The 18,959-nt window shown below is 46.8% G+C and overlaps 1 protein-coding gene and 1 long non-coding RNA gene across 3 annotated transcripts in view; one reads left to right on the plus strand and one right to left on the minus strand.

Moving 5' to 3' along the window:
* The window catches only part of LOC137595111 (uncharacterized), a 29,968-nt gene extending 11,612 nt beyond the window's left edge, over nucleotides 1–18,356 (minus strand). The window contains exon 1 of the long non-coding RNA XR_011035385.1: nucleotides 18,237–18,356. This is a non-coding gene — a long non-coding RNA (uncharacterized lncRNA). The remainder of the gene's footprint in view (nucleotides 1–18,236) is intronic.
* nckap1l (NCK associated protein 1 like) overlaps nucleotides 16,537–18,959 on the plus strand; it is a 34,969-nt gene continuing 32,546 nt past the window's right edge. For both annotated transcript variants that reach the window (XM_068314957.1, XM_068314958.1), the window contains exons 1-3: nucleotides 16,537–16,701; nucleotides 17,948–18,058; nucleotides 18,771–18,863. In XM_068314957.1, the coding sequence (XP_068171058.1) occupies nucleotides 16,612–16,701; nucleotides 17,948–18,058; nucleotides 18,771–18,863 (294 nt within the window). In that variant the 5' untranslated portion in view covers nucleotides 16,537–16,611. The remainder of the gene's footprint in view (nucleotides 16,702–17,947; nucleotides 18,059–18,770; nucleotides 18,864–18,959) is intronic.

The raw sequence follows: 18,959 nt of genomic DNA on the forward strand, positions 1-18,959 counted from the left end.
TGCGAAGACTCTCCGGGAAGGAGAGAAGCCTCCTCCTGGACTATAGTACAGGGACTGTGCCAAACAGCAAAGATCTTTTCCCTGAGGTCCACATCAGTCCCCTGTTTGGAGAACTGGAGGGTCCTCTCCTCGGAGATGAACGAGAAATCAGTCTGCACATGGCCAAAACAAAAATACTGTACGAACAATGTGCAAAAGGAATCAACAAGAAAAACATAACAGAGCACCCACTACCTGGGCCAACAGGATGACAGGAAATGGACCTGACCCACAGTGGAGACTTCTGTACAATCCTCCCCTCAAGAAAAAAACAGCCGACCTCCAGTGGAGGATTTTACATGGTGCCATCGGTTCCAATGCTTTTATCTCTGTTTTCACCCCTGCGGTGTCCAGCCAGTATCAGTCTTTCATGCCTTTAGTGAGTGTACGAGACTTGCAGTGCTCTTCACTCTTTTAACGAATGTTTTTAATCTGTTCAGTGAAAATTTTAATATCAGGAAATTTATTTATGGTGCTGGGTACAAGAAATCGAATCAAAAAAAGTGGCAGCTTTTAAATTTTATCTCTGAAGAGGGAAAACTCACAATTTACGTTACCAGAAAGAAGAGAATTGAAAACAATACTGTTCAAGAAGCAGCTACTGTTTTTTGCTGTAACATCAGATGTTGCTTAAATTAGAATTTGGTTTTTATAAAATGACAAAAGACCTAAATAACTTTAGGAACATCTGGTGTCACAAAAATGTCCTATGCACTTTAGTTGATGATCAACTCAGTCTTGCAAATTTCCTGATATAATGCACTGATTTTTAAATTGTATTTCTTTTTATTGGTTTTTTAGTATTTTTGAAGCACTTTAGCACTTTCATCTAATGTAAAATTGTAAAATGTTTGAGTGCGATTAAAGTGTTTTTGCAAAAATCAGATATTCTTCTTCTTCGAATCAGAGAAAGTGGCAGCTTTTAAATTTTATTTCTGGGGAGGCAAAACTTGCCATTCATGTGACCAGGAAGAGGAAAATTGAAAACAATACCGCTCAAGAAGCACCTACTGTTTTTTGCTGTAACATCAGATGTCGCTTAAAACTAGAATTTGGGTTTCTATAAATTGACAAAAGACCTGAATAACTTTAGGAACATCTGGTGTTACAAAAATGTCCTATGCACTTTAGTTGATGACCACCTCACTTTTGCAAACTTCCTGTTATAATGCACTAATTCTTATATTGTATTTCCCTTTGTTTCTTGGTGTTTAATGTTTTTGAGTGTTTAGTGTTTTTGAAATTTCATCTAATGAAAAATTGTAAAATGTTCTAAATGTTCTAAATGTTAAATGTGATTGAAGTTTTTTTGGAAAAGATGTTCTGAGGCACTTAAATGCTTTCATCTAATGTAAAACTGCAAAATGTTTGAATGAGATTAAAGTGTTTTTGCAAAAATAAAAAAAAAATCTTCTTCTTCTTCTTCTTCTTCTTCTTCTTCTTCTTCCTCTCGGATGAAGTGTTTTGGCTGTGGAGAGGAGGGACACATTGTTAGCATCTGTCCGAAACGCGCCGGCGATGCTCCGGGTCCCGGTAACATGGCGGCTCGCACCGCCGCTCCGTGGCGTCCCGTTCCGGCTCCGCGGCGCCGAAGCGTCGGGGGCGCGGATCAGAGGGATGCTCCGAGGGGCGAGACTGAGAGTCAGATGCAGGTAGGAGCAGTGAAAACCAGCGGTATCGTGAGGGGGCGGAGTGAAAGTGGGACAAGTGAGGACGGTGGCAGGGTGGCTGAGAGAGCAGGTGGAGAGATGGGTGAGAGTGGGGCGGCGCCCAGCGAGATGGGTGACGCGACAGTTGCGGTGGGTGACAATGGGGGGCTGACAGGTGAACAGGGGGTGACTGGAGAGGTAGTGAGAAAAATAGGTGAGAGGATGGAGGTGGCATGTGTACTGGGTGAGGACAGTACACTGGGTGAGACTAAGGTGGTGACAAGTGCAGTAGGTACCAAGAGACAGGGGACTGGTGATTAAAACAGGGGACTGGTGATAAAAATGAGAATGTTGAGACAGGAAACCAGACAGGTCCTGAAGATATCACAGACGAGCGTGAGTCTGAATGGATTCCTGCTTCTGCCAGGCGCCGCGGTAAGCGCAAAAATGTCTTATCTGACCCTGACGGACGTAAAGCTGGTCGACTAGAGAACACACCGAGTGTTCCAGACAGTAGTGACAGTGATGAATGTATGTCTGACTGCAGTGACACACTCCAGTCACTGCCAGTCAAAACCACGATTTGTACCCTGAAAAAATGTTTAAATTGTTTTTACAACAAACTAAAGGTATGAAAGGTCTGAACCTGGAACAGTTTTTTCCTGATAAATTAATTTTTTATAATTCGGCAAAACAACTTATTCAAAACAGAGCAACATCAGAACTCAGTGACCAAGAGATATACCGACTCAAAAAGAAAATGAGTAAAGTCCGCAAACAACTGAGGTTTGATAGGGCTGTCTGTGTGTAGCTACTTTAAGGTACTTTTAACTTTTTCCCTTATCATGGATTATTTTAGAGTGGGGACATTAAACGTAAATGGAGCCAGAGAGGAAAGGAAAAGAGCACTAATTTTTGACACAGCAAGGAGGAAAACTATTGATGTTCTGTTTTTACAAGAAACACACAGTGATGACAACAATGCGGTGGACTGGATGAAGGAGTGGGAGGGACAGGTGATCCTGGACCACAACACCACGCTGAGTGGTGGAGTGGGCTTCTTGTTCTCTAGAACTTTTAACCCAACATCTCTAGAAATCGAGCATGTCGTAAAGGGGAGGTGTCTCTTAGTAAAGGCACATTTTGAACACCGCACCCTGGTTTTTGTAAATATTTATGCTCCAACAAACGGTGCAGAAAGGAAGGGCTTTCTAGAAATAATACAAGCTAAGCTAGATAGCTGTGGTTCGGAAGACTTTTTAATTTTGGGTGGGGATTTTAACTGTACTGAGGATGGGATGTTAGACCGTAACCACGCGGAGCCTTACCCAGCATCCCAACACACTCTGAAACGGCTGGTCTCTTCTCGCGGCCTAGTGGATGTGTGGAGGAGGATGCATCCAGACTGCCGACAGTACACTTGGTCCCACCTGACAGAAGGCAGGGTGTCTTTAGCCAGGCTGGATCGCTTTTACTGTTTTAAACACCATTTCAATGCTTTCAAAGACTGTAATATAATGCCAGCTGCTTATACTGATCATTCTCTGGTTTCATGTCGCGTTGTGATGGGAAATATTTTACCTAGGAGTGCATACTGGCATTTTAATTCAACTTTAGCTTTGGACAGAGGCTTTAGAGAGATCTTCAGTTATTTTTGGAGCACTTTTAGACTTAGAAAAGCTGATTTTACCTCTCTTAGCCAGTGGTGGGACTATGGCAAAACAGAGATAAAAGTCCTGTGCCAACAGTATACTTTGAACGTCACACGAGACACCTGCCGGTCTATGAAACACCTAGAGGCTGAAATTGTGGAGTTGGAGACAAGCGCTTCCACAGGAAATCAGAGGTGTACTGAAATCCTCAAGTCCAAAAGAATGGCTTTAGCCGACCTGTTGGATACTAAAGTACAGGGTGCCCTAGTTCGATCCAGGGTACAAAACATCACCGAGATGGATGCTCCCTCTAGCTTCTTCTTCGGCCTGGAAAAAAAGCATGGACAGACCAACGTGATTCACTCCCTGCTGTCTGACACAGGACAGGAGCTGACAGAGCCTGGACAGATCAGAAGGCGAGCTGTGAGTTTTTATTCATCTTTGTATGACAGTGAATACCGGGAAAACCAGCCACTGTTAGAGGAGTTCTGTGCAGAGCTACCTCAAGTCTCCACGGAGACAAATTCACAACTTGACCGGCCGCTGGAGTTAGAGGAACTCCACACTGCCCTGCAGAACATGCAGGGACGACGTTCTCCGGGTATCGATGGTCTAACGGTTGAGTTCTATACAGCCTTCTGGGACATTCTAGCATGTGATATGCTGGAAGTGTTCACCGAAAGTCTATCCTCAGGCTCTTTGCCACTGTCCTGCCGGAGGGCGGTCGTTGCCCTTCTGCCTAAAAAAGGCAATCTGCAGGACATCAAGAATTGGCGCCCTGTGTCACTGCTCTGCACCGATTACAAGATTCTGTCCAAGGCTTTGGCTACCAGGCTGAGGGGAGCTATGGAGCAGGTCATCCACCGGGATCAAACCTACTGTGTGCCTGGCAGGTCCATGGCATACAATGTCTACCTAATTCGTGATGTTTTGGAGGTGTCCAGATCATTGGGTATAAACGCTGGTCTCATTTCATTAGATCAGGAAAAGGCTTTTGACCGTGTTGAGCACAGCTTCCTCTGGACAACCATGGAGAGGTTTGGGTTCAGCACCGAGTTCATTGCCAAGATCAAGGTGTTGTACAGTGACGTTGAGAGTATTCTGAAGTTTATGTGTTATGTGTTGTGTGCCCCCTTCGGGGTGCATCGGGGCATCCGGCAGGGTTGTGCCCTGTCTGGGATGCTCTATGCACTCTCTCTGGAGCCCCTCCTCTGTAAAATTCGCAAAAGCATCAATGGTTTGATTTTACCTGGTGTTAGAGAAAACATTCTTTTATCTGCCTTTGCTGATGATGTTGTTGTTCTTATCAAAAACCAAAGGGATATTAATGTTCTGGTGGGTTTGACAAACTCATTCAATGTTTTAACTGCTGCAAAAGTAAACTGGAACAAAAGTGAAGCCCTTGCTGTTGGCGAGTGGCATGGCAACCTCCCGGTTCTTCCTCAAAACTTGTGTTGGAAGACTGATGGTCTCAAATATCTCGGTGTGTACCTGGGAGATGAGACAACAACCAGGAAGAACTGGGAGGGCGTCATTGACAAAATAGAAGGGAAACTTAAAAAATGGAAATGGTTGCTCCCCAGAATGTCGTACAGAGGTCGAGTTTTAGTGATAAACAATCTGGTAGCCTCGCAGCTGTGGCACCGCTTGGCCTGTATGGACCCTCCATCAGGGTTTCTAGCCCAAATCCAGACCAAACTTGTTAACTTTTTCTGGGATGGGCTGCATTGGGTGCCTCAAGGAGTGTTGTTTTTATCAAGAGAGGAGGGGGGACAGGGCCTCATCCACCTGGCTAGCAGAACAGCCACGTTCAGATTACAGTTCATCCAGCGGTTTCTGACCGGACCAGCGGATCTGACGTGGAAAGAGGTGGCCGGCTGCATATTCAGACGAGTGAGCCACTTGGACCTGGATGCTGCACTGTTTTTAATGGACTCTAAGCTTCTAAAGTTAAATGGTTTGCCTCCTTTTTGTCATGGTGTTTTTAAGTCGTGGGCCCTTTTTTAAAAGCAGCCCAGGAAAAAGCTCTGACTCTTTGTTCTGGTTACTGAGGGAACCACTAGTGCATGGGGCCAGGCTGGACGTCTGCAGTGGAGCCACACCTGGTCTGTCTACAGCGCTTTGCAGAACCAGGACCGTGACCCTCCAGCAACTGGTAGACAACGCCGGGCCTGCGCTGGCGGATGCCCAGGCTGTGAGCTCCCTGCTGAACATCCAGTCCACCAGGGTGGCTCAGAGGGTGCTACAACTGTGGAGGCAAAGACTTTCCTGGAAGGAGAAAAGCCTCCTCCTGGACTATAGTACAGGCACTGTACCAGACAGCAAAGATCCTTTCCCAGAGGTCCACATCAGTCCCCTGTTTGGAGAACTGGAGGGTCCTCTCCTCGGAGATGAACGACAGATCAGCCTGCACACGGCCAACAAAAAAATACTGTACAAACAATGTGTAAAAGTGATCAACAAGAAAAACCTGTGTAACAGAGCACCTACTACCTGGGCCAACAAGATGACGGGAAATGGACCTGACCCACAGTGAAGACTTCTGTACAAACCTCCCCTCAAGAAAAAAACAGCCGACCTCCAGTGGAGGATTTTGCATGGTGCCGTCGGTTTAAATGCTTTTGTCTCTGTTTTTGCCCCTGCGGTGTCCAGCCAGTGTCCCTTCTGTCCTCTTCAGGAGACAGTCTTTCATACTTTCAGTGAGTGTGGGAGACTTGCAGTGCTCTTTACTCTTCTAACGAATGTTTTTAACTTGTTCAATGAAAAATTTAGTATCAGGAAATTCATCTACGGTGCTGGGTACAATAGATCGAATCAGAGAAAGTGGCAGCTTTTAAATTTTATTTCTGGGGAGGCAAAACTTGCAATTCATGTGACCAGGAAGAGGAAAATTGAAAACAATACCGCTCAAGAAGCAGCTACTGTTTTTTGCTGTAACATCAGATGTCGCTTAAAACTAGAATTTGGTTTCTATAAATTGACAAAAGACCTGAATAACTTTAGGAACATCTGGTGTTACAAAAATGTCCTATGCACTTCAGTTGATGACCACCTCACTTTTGCAAACTTTCTGTTATAATGCACTAATTTTTATATTGTATTTCCCTTTGTTTCTTGGTGTTTAATGTTTTTGAGTGTTTAGTGTTTTTGAAATTTCATCTAATGAAAAATTGTAAAATGTTCTAAATGTTCTAAATGTTCTAAATGTTAAATGTGATTGAAGTTTGTTTGGAAAAGATGTTCTGAGGCACTTAAATGCTTTCATCTAATGTAAAACTGCAAAATTTTTGAATGAGATTAAAGTGTTTTTGCAAAAATCAAAAAAATTCTTCTTCTTCTTCTTCTTCTTCTTCTTCTTCTTCTTCTTCTTCTTCTTCTTCTTCTTATTCCTCTTCCTCCTCTTGATCTGAGAAAAGGAAGGAGTGTGTGGCATCTTTGCACGTCTAATCACTCTAGTTTTTGCTTTTTTTTATTTGTTTGTACTCGCTTTTGTGTACCATAATTTAACCACGGTTACATTTTAGCAGGGCTTTGAGCCGGTTCATGGAACGAAAACGAAAACCGGAAACTTTTGGTATTTTGGCTGGAATGAAAACGAAACCGAAAACTTTTATATTTTTTAATGTTCCGGAACAGAATCGCAACAGAAAATAATTGTAAACCGGTTAATACCGTTTTTTTTCGTTCTTGAAAAAAATATTTGACATCATGTTTCACTTCCTGTCATTCACTGGACGCGGGATGAGAGCAGAGAGAAGTAGAGGCTATCAGCAGCAGTTAGGAAAAGGGCAGTCTCCCAGTCACAATTTAATCATAACAGGTAAACACTGCAGTAGGTCAATCTTAACAATGTATGATTTAGACATTAACTCATTGGCTATAGTCAATTTCAGAGCAGTGTGTTCCCGTACTGCCAGTGCTATGTAGTAATATTGAGCTATGGGAGAAGCACAATGAAGATCTGTTGTTCAGCAATAAATGACATGGTGGAAGTTATTCTTGTCTTATTTCATGTAGTGTCTAAGTAGGAGGGATAAGCCTTAACTACAGTGATATAACTGTCATAAAGCAGTGGTGTAGTGCTGTGGTACTGTTTACTGTAGGCTAGGGATATATCTGTAATTAAAGTCTATAGTATATAAACTAATTGCCTTAGTTGCCAATTTAAAAGTCCTTAAGTTACCGTATTTTGCGCACCATTCGGCTCATTGTACAAAGAGGCGCAGTCTCGATAACGGAGTTTATTTTTGTACTTTAACCGGACACACGGCGCACTTTATTGTTCGTAGAATGCTAGCTAACGGAAGCAAAAAAATGACTGTGGTTGCACTGTGTTGTACTACGTATTTAAATTTACAAAAATTCACCGACATTTTTTAAAAATATGTTTTTATTTCTTTATTTTTTGATAAATCTGTGCTAAATCCTTCGAAGTCCTCATCTTCGGTCTGCATTGAATAGCTCGGCAATGTCACTATAGCTGACCGTCACGTTTCCGGATGGCTGTCCGGTAATGATGCCGGCTTTTGGGAAACATCGAACAAAAGTCGAAGTAAACACGTTAGTCCAGGATCCACAATCCACCACATATTGTGGAGGTGTAACTCCCTCGGCACTGCTTACACCAATGTCCAGGGGTTGGAGTTCTTTCTTTAATCCTCCAGGATGATGGCAAGCTCCGAATTCAGCCGCTTGACGTGGTGTTTGACAGAAGCGGTGGTGTGGGCGTGCATGGAGTCTCAGATCAAGAGACATGGCTAAGCGTGAAAAAAGCCACCCGGTCTCTCTACGTGAACCGGAACAACCGGAACTGATAGCCTGGAGTTTACATGTTGCGTCATAAGCGTGTATCTTCACTGACGTCATTGTCGGGGGTCTTTAGCCAAACAAATGCGGTTATGCAGCATACCTGCGGTACAGTACTGGCATACACCGTACTGTATACCGGTACCTACTGGAGGTGTGTTGGACGTAACCTCGCGTCATGTCCTCTAATTGGTCCATCGCTGCCGGCGTACGTAGTGATGTAATACGTCCTATGTCGGTGGACAGTGGCCGATCTGGCGGATCGCTGAGTAAAATCACACAAACACATTTTTACAGATTTTGGAACTCAGTGTACACATAAGACGCTTAATGTTAAAAGGCGCAGCGTTGATTTTTGAGAAATTTTAAGGATTTTAAGCGCGTCTTATGTTACACAGAATACGGCACCTACATATTTATATTTACAAGGAACGTTATTAAACGGTTCAGGAACGTCACTTTATGGGTGGAATGCGAAACCGGAAACGTTATAATTCTGTTTCTGTTCGGAACGAACCAATTGGCAAAATATTCTGGTTCAAAGCCCTGCATTTTAGGAGTTTGTGAGAGGAATAAATGACAGTGTGGTGTCTTTGCATAACTATTCATCCTGGTTTTTTTTTTTAGCTTTTTTGTATGTATATTCATATTTCAGTGAGAGACACATTACAGTTACATTACAGTTGCGTTCGACAGTTTGTGGGGTTTATGCGGAGATTAGGAGGCAATATGGTAGCCCAAAGATGTGCAACTGCCCCCTTCTTCCCCCTTGCTAACACAGTTAATAAGGTGATCATATTGAAAGCATCGTCATAACTCAGCGACGAGGCCCTGGAGAGGGAACTGTTTCCACATGGTCGGCTCCTGACTCCTATAAATACGTTCCCGGTAGGCAGCACCACTCAGGCACGTTACGCCTTATGGAGACAGGTTATGTTGGTCCCTGATCGGATCAATGAAGAGCTGAACATCACGCTCACGTTTAAAATTGATTACTATGATTACAAGGTTTATGTCACCAGTGAGAGCATAAAATGTTTCTGATGCATGGGGGAGGAACCTTTCATCCACCACACTCCGGAGGGAGAGGGAGAACACATGCCGGTGGCTGCCGTGGGGCAGGTGGCTGCGACCACAAGGGGGCCGGCGGCCTCGGCCACTAAGTGGCCAGCTACTGTGGTAGCCACGGAGCCGCTGGTTGCAGCTTCTTACGCGGCTGTGTCGGCCTCCGGTACTGTGGCCCGGGCTCCAAGGTCGCGGCCTTGTTGGTATTCGATTCCATTACCCGCTGGGTCGCAGACCGCTGACTACGTGGAATAACACGTAGGACACGATAACAGCACAAAGCATGGACAGAGTGATTTGGTGGAGCCTAAGGGGACCAGAGAGACAGCCTCCTGGATGGTAGAGTCTCAGCTGGAAAGGAGGAAGGGATGATATTGTGATAGAAGAGAAATTATTAAAGATAGCTCTTAAAATAAAACACATTGACATAAGAATGAATAAAGAAAAGAAAATAGCCAAAGAAACACCTGAAACACCTCCTGATACAAGTAGCTCTGAGAAAAAAAATGACAACAGTTTGAAAGACACCATAACAGAAAAATATGATTCGCAAAAGTAGAAAATTTCTTTTCTGACGTCAACATGTTTCTGGATCACATCTGTTTTTATTTAAAAGAATCCAGATGGACATCACCAACCAGTTTTTACAAGCAAAGAAGTTATTAGATTGAAGAAACTAATGACAAAAGTAAATAGCTGTCATGATCACTCCTGCAGTGTGCTCCACAGTTTCCCCTTACCCACCTCCCAGCCTGACCACACCTCCTGCTGATCACCCACACCTACATCCCATCTGCAATCAGTCCGGTATTTAAACCCACGTCTCACACTCAGTCTCTGCCAGATTGTAATTGACCCATGTCCTACTCTCCAGCGTTCTACTACGGATTGCCTGCCCGATCACGACCTGTTTCATCCCTGGACTCTGCCTCTCATCTGCCTCCCAGCCAACCTACCCGCCCTTCGTCCACGGATTCTGCCTCGTCTCTCTGTGCTGGTAAACCTGACCCTCGCCTGTCCAACGACTCTGCCTCCTGTTCCAGCCCCGGTAAATTGACTAGCCTTCCGTCCCTTGACCTCGTCTCCTGCCTGCCCCCTTTCTCTGGAGTGATCCATTATTTCTCCAGCGTACTCCGCTGGCCTATCGGTTACCTGCCTGCCTGCCGCCTGGGAGACCCAGGTTCGACTCCCACTCCGCCCGGCCTGAACATAAACACTGTTGAACTTAACTCATGTCTTGTCTCTTTGTGCTGCACTTGGGTCCTGTTCGCACCCCGTGACAGTACAATCTGGCCAGTAATGGACCCAGCACACAATCCCACTTCCACGAGTCACACAGGCAGTGCGAGCTCCCTTTCCCCAGAGGTGTCCGGCCACACTGCAGTCACTGACGTCCTCCGAGAGCATGATGTCTGTTTCTCCACCCTGGAGAGCAAGCTCAACGCTGCCTTCACAAACATCTTGGCCCGTCTGGATGTCATGGGGGTCGGCACCGGGTCACCACCACCACCGGAGGGCACGGCAGCACAGAACGTTCCCAGACCCATCTCCTCTGGGGTCCGCCCTTCCAACACTGACACATTTGCTCCTGAGCCCCGGGTGGGAATGCCAGAACGGTATGGAGGAAATCCTGAGACCTGTGGTCCTTTTTTGACTAACTGTTCCCTGCTGTTCTCCCTTCAGCCCCACACCTTTGCTTCCGAACAAGCCAAGGTGGCTTTCACCATCAACCACCTGATGGGGAAGGCACGACTTGGGGGCACTGCTGAGTGGGAGAGGCAGTCTCCCGCCTGTGCCTCCTTCCAGCTCTTTTCGGAGGAGTTGCGCAAGGTTTTTGGCTTTGGGTCTTCCAGGTCAGAGACAGATCGGGGACTACTGGGCAGGCGCCAAGGGAACCAGACGGTTGCAGGTTACTCCATATATTTCCGCACCAAGTCCAGTCAGAGCGGCTGGAACTCTACGGCCCTGGTTGCCACTTTCCTTCACGGCCTGGCGGGTTACATCAAGGATGAACTGGTTTCTCACGAGGTCCCTACTTCACTGGATGGGGTCATTGAGCTGGCGACCCGAATTGATCGCCGCATCCAGGTCCGGAGGCAGGAGAGGCGCCAGGAGGCCGTCCGACATCAGTCATCAGCTTCATTCGGCTGGAACTCCCCCAGCTCACCTCCCTTGACAGGCCATCCATCGGAGGAGTCAGAGCCAATGGAGTTGGGTCGCACCTCCCTCGCCCTAGAGGAACGCCAAAGTCGTCGTCACTCCAGACTATGTCTGTATTGTGGGGAGGGAGGCCACATGGTTGCCACATGTTCAGCAAAAAGGCCGAGCTCACCCCTAATTGGGGAGATACTGGTGAGCTCGACCAAGATACAGTCCCCCCCCGACAAGAAACTGCTGCTCCAGGTCCGTCTTTTCCTGCCTGAGGGATCCCACTCCTTAGTTGCCCTGATAGACTCTGATGCCCAGGCCTGCATTATCAGCAAAGAGTTGGCTCGGCAACTGAAGCTTAAACGGGTCCCTCTACCTCAGCCAGTTCCTGCACGAACCTTGGATGGACACAAACTGGGCACCATCAGACACCAGACCTCCCCAGTTCCCATGTTACTTTCAGGCAACCACCATGAACTCATTCAGTTCCACATTCTGGATCATCCTGGTCTGCCTCTCGTCCTGGGCTTCCCGTGGCTCCGGCGTCACAACCCCCACGTCAATTGGGAGGCTGGAACCATCCTGGAGTGGGGGGGGGTTTCCTGTCACCCCACCTGCCTTCGTCAAGTGGCGGCGCCTCAGTTGTCTCCGTCACCCGCCCCCGACCCTCCTGACCTGACCGGGGTTTCCCTGGAATATCACAACTTCTGGCAGGTCTTCAGCAAGGCCAAGGCGTTGTCCTTGCCTCCTCACCGGCCGTACGACTGTGCCATCGACCTCCCAAGGCACCTCCCCTCCCAAGGGAAGGTTGTATTCCCTCTCTCAGCCAGAGCGACAGGCCATGGAGGAGTACATCAACGCCTCATTAGCCGCCGGGATCATCCGCCCTTCCTCCTCCCCGGCCGGGGCTGGGTTGTTCTTCGTGGGGAAGAAGGACAAGTCCCTGCGCCCCTGCATTGATTACCGGGGTCTGAACGACATCACGGTAAAGAACCGGTACCCATTGCCTCTAATGACCTCTGCATTTGAACTCCTGCAAGGGGCCCGGGTATTCACCAAGCTAGACCTCCGCAACGCCTACCATCTGGTCTGCATTTGTGAGGGGGACGAATGGAAAACGGCCTTCAATACTCCTGTGGGACATTATGAGTATTTGGTGATGCCTTTTGGGCTCACGAACGCCCCCGCCGTATTCCAGATGCTTGTAAATGATGTACTCCGGGACATGCTTAACAGATTCTGTTTTTGTCTACCTTGACGACATTTTGATTTTTTCCGAATCTACCCAGGAGCATGTTCAGCATGTCAAGGCAGTCCTCTAGAGACTCCTGGAGAACTCCATGTTTGCCAAGGCTGAGAAATGTGAGTTTCATGCTTCATCGATCTCCTTCCTGGGTTACAGCATCTCCCCAGGGGAAGATCCAGATGGACCCATCCAAGGTCTCTGCCGTCACCGAGTGGCCCACACCAGACTCCCGAAAGCAACTGTAACGATTCCTGGGGTGTGCCAACTTTTACCGGTGATTCATCCGCAACTAAAGCTCGGTGGCGGCTCCCCTCACTGTGCTCACCAGTTCAAAGGTCTCCTTCTCCTGGACACCCGAGGCTGCTGCCGCCTTGTGCACCCTCAGGGAACCGTTCAGCACAGCCCCCATTCTTCAGATGCCGGACCCAGACCGGCAGTTCGTCGTGGAGGTGGACACCTTGGATGTCGGGGTTGGGGCCGTCCTCTCCCAGAGGGCAATCTCCGACCATATGCTCCACCCCTGCACCTACATCTCCCGCCGCCTCTCCCCTGCCGAGCAAAACTAGGACATTGATAATCACGAACTGTTAGCTGTTAAGCTGGCGTTGGAGGAGTGGCGGCAGTGGTTGGAGGGGGCCAAACAGCCGTTTCTGGTTTGGACCGACATCAAGAACCTGGAATATATTAGCACAGCAAAACGCCTGAACTCTCGCCAGGCCCGGTGGGCCTTGTTCTTTATCGGTTTTAACTTTTCCCTTTCTTATCGCCCCGGCTCTAGACATGTCAAACCTGATGCCCTGTCCCGGCAGTTCCAGAAAGGTGATGAGGCCACGGCAGAACCAGGGACCATTCTTCCTTCTCCCTGCGTGGTTGCCACCCTCACCTGGGGCATTGAGGAAAGAGTCCATGCCGCCACTGAGGACCAGCCGGGACCCAGTGCTTGTCCCGATAACCACCTGTTTGTCCCAGCTGACCTCCGCACTGAGGTTTATGAGTGGGGTCATTCACCCAAACTGGCGTGCCATCCAGGCGCTCTCAGGACCCGGGACCTTCTTCACCAGCGTTTCTGGTGGCTGTCTCAGGAGAAGGACGTCAGGGACTTTGTTAAGGCCTGCCAGGTCTGCAACCGACACAAGGAGTCCCACCAGGCTCCCGCTGGTCTCCTGCAGCCTGTGCCCGTACCTCAGCACCCCTGGTCTCACATCTCACTTGATTTTGTCACCGGCCTGCTAGCCTCCGAAGGTAACACTGTCATCTGCACCATTGTAGACAGGTTCAGCAAAATGGCTCATTTTGTTCCTTTGCCGAAGCTTCCCTCTGCCAAGGAGACCGATCAACTGATAACACAGCACATCTTCCGCATTCATGGACTGCCCCTGGATGTGGTGTCGGACCGTGGTCCCCAGTTTGCCTCTGCATTCTGGAGGGAGTTCTGTCGCTCACCGCGACCGCTAGCCTGTCCTCGGGTTTCCATCCACAAACCAACGGTCAGACGGAACGAATGAACCAGGACCTGGAGGTCGCTCTGCGCTGCATGGTCTCCCGGGAGCCCGCCTCTTGGGCTTCCCATTTGGTGAGGGTTGAGTATGCCCACAAGTCACTGACCAGCTCCACCACCGGTCTCTCACCCTTTCACTGTGTTTATGGTTACCAACCGCCTCTGTTTCCTGCCCTGGACGCCGAGGTCTCCTGTCACTCTGCCTCTGCTCACGTCCGCCGCTGCCGTCAGGTGTGGTCCAGGGCCAGCGACACCCTACTCCGCACCGGGGAGCGCTATGCCACCACTGCTAACCGCCGCCGGACTGCTGCACCGAAATATCAGGTGGGCCAGAAGGTGTGGCTCTCCACCTGAGACCTTCCCCTGCGTGTAGAGTCCAAAAAGCTGGCCCCCAGGTTTGTGGGCCCATTTCCAGTCTCTAGGATAATCAGCCCGACAGCAGTAAGATTAGAATTGCCTCGCAATATGTGGGTTCACCCCACCTTCCATGTGTCAAAACTCAAACCTGTGCATGAGAGCCCTCTGTCCCCAGCTCATCCCCCTCCGCCTCCTGCCATCCAAGTGGAAGGAGGACCAGTCTACGCGGGCCGTCGCATCATTCGTTCCCGCCACCGGGGTCGCGGACTGCAGTACCTCGTGGACTGGGAGGGTACGGTCCGGAGGAGAGGTCTTGGGTCCCGGGTCGCCACATTGTGGACCCCCTGATGATGCGCGATTTCCACCACCTACACCCGGAGCAACCAGCACCTTGGACCCGTGGGCGGCCTCGTCGAGAGGAGTCCACGGGGGACAGGCCCCATCCAAGGTGGAGGCGCTTGACCCTGGGGGCATGGAGTCCTCGGGGTCCCAAGAATTCTAGCCCACCTTCCTGTTTTCCCCCGCCTCCCGCCCCGGGTCGGTTTTTGGGACGTCAAGGGCCATTCCCTTGAGGGGGGGGTCCTGTCATGATCACTCCGTTCCTGCAGTCTGCTCCAGTTTCCCCTGTCCCACCTCCCAGCCTGACCGCACCTCCTGCTGATCACCCACACCTACATCCCATCTGCAATCAGTCCGGTATTTAAACCCACGTCTCACTCTCAGTCTCTGCCAGATTGTAATTGACCCATGTCCTACTCTCCAGCGTTCTACTACGGATTGCCTGCCCGATCACGACCTGTTTCGTTCCTGGACTCTGCCTCTCGTCTGCCTCCCAGCCAACCTACCCGCCCTTCATCCACGGATTCTGCCTCGTCTCTCTGTGCTGGTAAACCTGACCCTCGCCTGTCCAATGACTCTGCCTCCTGTTCCAGCCCCGGTAAATTGACTAGCCTTCCGTCCCTTGACTTCGTCTCCTGCCTGCCCCCTTTCTCTGGAGTGATCCATTGTGTCTCCAGCGTGCTCTGCTGGCCTATCGGTTACCTGCCTGCCTGCTGCCTGGGAGACCCAGGTTCGACTCCCACTCTGCCTGGCCTTAACATAAACACTGTTGAACTTAACTCCTATCTTGTCTCTTTGTGCTGCACTTGGTTCCTTTTCGCACCCCGTGACAAAAGCATGTTTGTGGAGAACGATTATTTGTGTTTTGAATTATGTTGTTTTTTGTTTTTCTTAAACCTGTGTTGGAATGGAGTGGGGCGACATGGAGAAAAGAGATTGTTTTTAGTTTGACAAATGTTAGATGTTAGAGGTTAGACGTTTTGTTTTATTCGGTAAACACCGTACTGTTGAAAATCCTACCACTGTTTGTTTTTGAGATGTGAATTCCTTTTTGCGTGATTCTCTTTTCAATTTTGTGTCAACATGATTATCTTGTAAATTGGTTTTTATGAATAAACATTTTAAAAATAAAAAAAAAATCAAATCTTAATCTTCTTCTTTCTCCTCCTCTATCTTTTCACTTCACTACAGTCTCTGTGTTAATGATCACTGTTTGTTTGACGACGAGTTTTCCCTGGTGATTTTATTATTAGATCAAATCTGATCTGAATCTGAGTCCCAGTACTAAATTTCCTTACTGTTTGTTGAATAATATACGGTTTAATTCTATATGCACTAGTGATTTAATTTTCACTATTATTTTGTTAACTTCTATGACACGTTTCTTTACCCTCCCCCTCCAGACACATACAGTGTGTAATTTCGCTTACTGTAATTTAATTTCACGGAGTTATAGATTATATCCTGTATGATGTTGCACAAGCATCAAATCAAAGTGTGTAATGACACAATAAATTGTGTAGACAACTGAAAATCCCAATCTAACAAATAAGGCTTGAAACAATACTATTGTGATCTTTTTTCAGTTTCAGGGAATTTTTCTATTTTAACTTCTAGTGAATAGTTTTCCTCGTCATATTCATAGTCAGATTTTATGGGGACAATTCTGCCAGTGACTCCACCCCCACCAGCCCCATGTGACCTGGTGTCAGGGTGACGCTGTGGGTACACTTGCTTCTGAAGGTTCAGCTGCTGCACAAGACCCGGAGGCCGAGGCTCACAGGGTGGGAGAGCTGCTGGGTTTTTAGAACCATGGACTACCAACAGAAATTGGCTGAGAAACTCACCATCCTCAATGAGAGAGGGAATGGGGTGCTAATACGCATGAACTACATTAAGAAGGTGAGAGACAGGAACATTTAGTAGTAATGTGTCAATAGAAGTGAAAAATAAGGAAGTAGGTTTTCATGTTATATTTCTGGTATGTCAGATCAAAATGTGTCTATCTGTACAATAAGTTATTCATTTATGATTTCTGTTTCATACCGGGATCATTATTTCTTCAGAAAAAACTGTGAGAAGGGAAAAAAAGCCTCATTGTATAAACATCATTTGCACTTGTTCCAACAACTCAGACTCATTACAGTACTTGTCTGTAACCCAGTTTGGATGCGAAATACCAATAACAACCCACTAATAGGTCTCAGTCATGAAACTCTCCTGGTGTAGCAACTGCTTGCTGTTTAAAACAATGCTGTGCGTGTCAAGTGACTTCGCAGAAAAAGGCAGCACCATCTTCTAGCAGCAGCTGAACTTATTTGGTCAAAAAAGGAAGTGCAAACAGGAAGTCAGTCTGTACTGTCAGTCATCTCAAACTACAGCTATTCTGAACTTCTGTGAAAACAGAATCTAACGGGTTGTTAGAGCATAATGAAGACATCAGATGGCATGATTAGAAATTAGAAGGTGACTTCAGAGATTTTACACATATCGCTGTAGCAAGCATGAAATGGCACCCTCCTCTTGATGAGGTGTTTTGGGTACTGGCCCACTATCACCAACCAGTGTACTCACGTTGGGAAGTATTTTGAGGGGAAGATATATATAAAATAATATACTTTGATGCATTTAAAACCTTTACGCACTGACAATTTGCCAAAAGCAGGGTTAGATGAAAGCAACTGATTTGCTGTGGTGACCCCTGAAGGGAAAAGCCGAAAGGAAAAGAAGACGCACTGACAATTTGCCGAACACGCATGTATTTGGATTTTCACAGTCCGATAATACAACTGAGAGCTGCTGTCAGCTTACAAACAACCCCGCTGGAGCTGTTGGCATTAACAATCCCACAAGGTCACCCTGATGGAGGCTGTTGAAGGAGGATGGATAGCATTATTACTGGCCACAGTCTCCTCATCTAGTCTGAGGATTCACTGACTTACCTCTGACAAGGTTATCATTCTAACCACTGGCTGAATAAAAGGTGCAATAACACCCTGCTCAAAAGATCCCATCCTGCTAGACAGCAGGCCATGAAGATGTAATAAAAATAAAAGATTTAACTGCTAAAATATTCCTGAGTGAGATACAGCATGAGAAAATCCAGAGGAAACTGAAACTTACAAACTTAATCATTTCTTCTGTGTAGACCTGTGCACAGCCAAAGACACGACCGTCGATCCTGACAGATAAAGGCATGGAGCCCGCCATCAAGTACATCAACAAGAAATTCCCCAACATTGACTTCAGAGGAAACATAGTAAGCACGGTTCAGATAATGTCATTATTATGTGTTGTTCTGTGTTGCTTATTTGATGAATTTATGAGTTTGTGGTACTGACACATATTTGCTGCTGATAAGCAATTACTGCGACACTTATAGAAACTTTAAATTTGAATCCGAGTCCCGTTAAGTAACTGAAAAAATAAACACTTACCCTTAAGGTTATCTCCTAATGTAGAGAAAATGTCCAATTAAACAGTTGTACTACTGACCCTCAAGTTTTAGAGACAATCCGGTGTAGTTCACAGACATTAAATCCCCAAATACCAAGAAGTCATGACTCCCTGAGTCATAAACAAAAATAGCAATTGAAAAAAACTATAATAGACAGTTAAGCAGAGGGTTGAACAGGGATAACTAAATGTCAATGTAAAAACAGGAAGTGAAATACAGACAATACTTGGAAAAAAAGTACTCCAAAAATAAACCAGGAAAAGAGACGATCAAATCTTCAACATAGGAAAAGCTGCGAAAGAAGGCAAAACCCTTGAATTGTAAAGACAGAGCATTTCTATCTGAAAGAAATTATCTAACTATTGTATCCGTGCTGTGATTACACACAGTAAATGTTTGAGATAAATGTTTTGCTCAGAAAAGTAAGAAGTAAACGTATTTAATTCACACACAAGAAAAATTGACTACTTGCTCCATCTAACCTCAAAATATATATATTTTTTAACCTTTGCAGCAAAACCTGACCAGCATTCAGCGCCAGAAATCTGAAGTCATGACGGCAACCGCAAGCTACTATGACTCTTTCCTGGATGTCATAGAGTTCAGGGTAATTTTATTTGTTTCTCTTCTCAAAACCTTTAAATTTCAGATTTTTATGTGTACAGTCATTATTATTGGTTTAAAGAATTTTAAATATGGTGTG

Source organism: Antennarius striatus, chromosome 5 (assembly GCF_040054535.1).
Source record: "Antennarius striatus isolate MH-2024 chromosome 5, ASM4005453v1, whole genome shotgun sequence".
Taxonomy (NCBI): Eukaryota; Metazoa; Chordata; class Actinopteri; order Lophiiformes; family Antennariidae; genus Antennarius; species Antennarius striatus.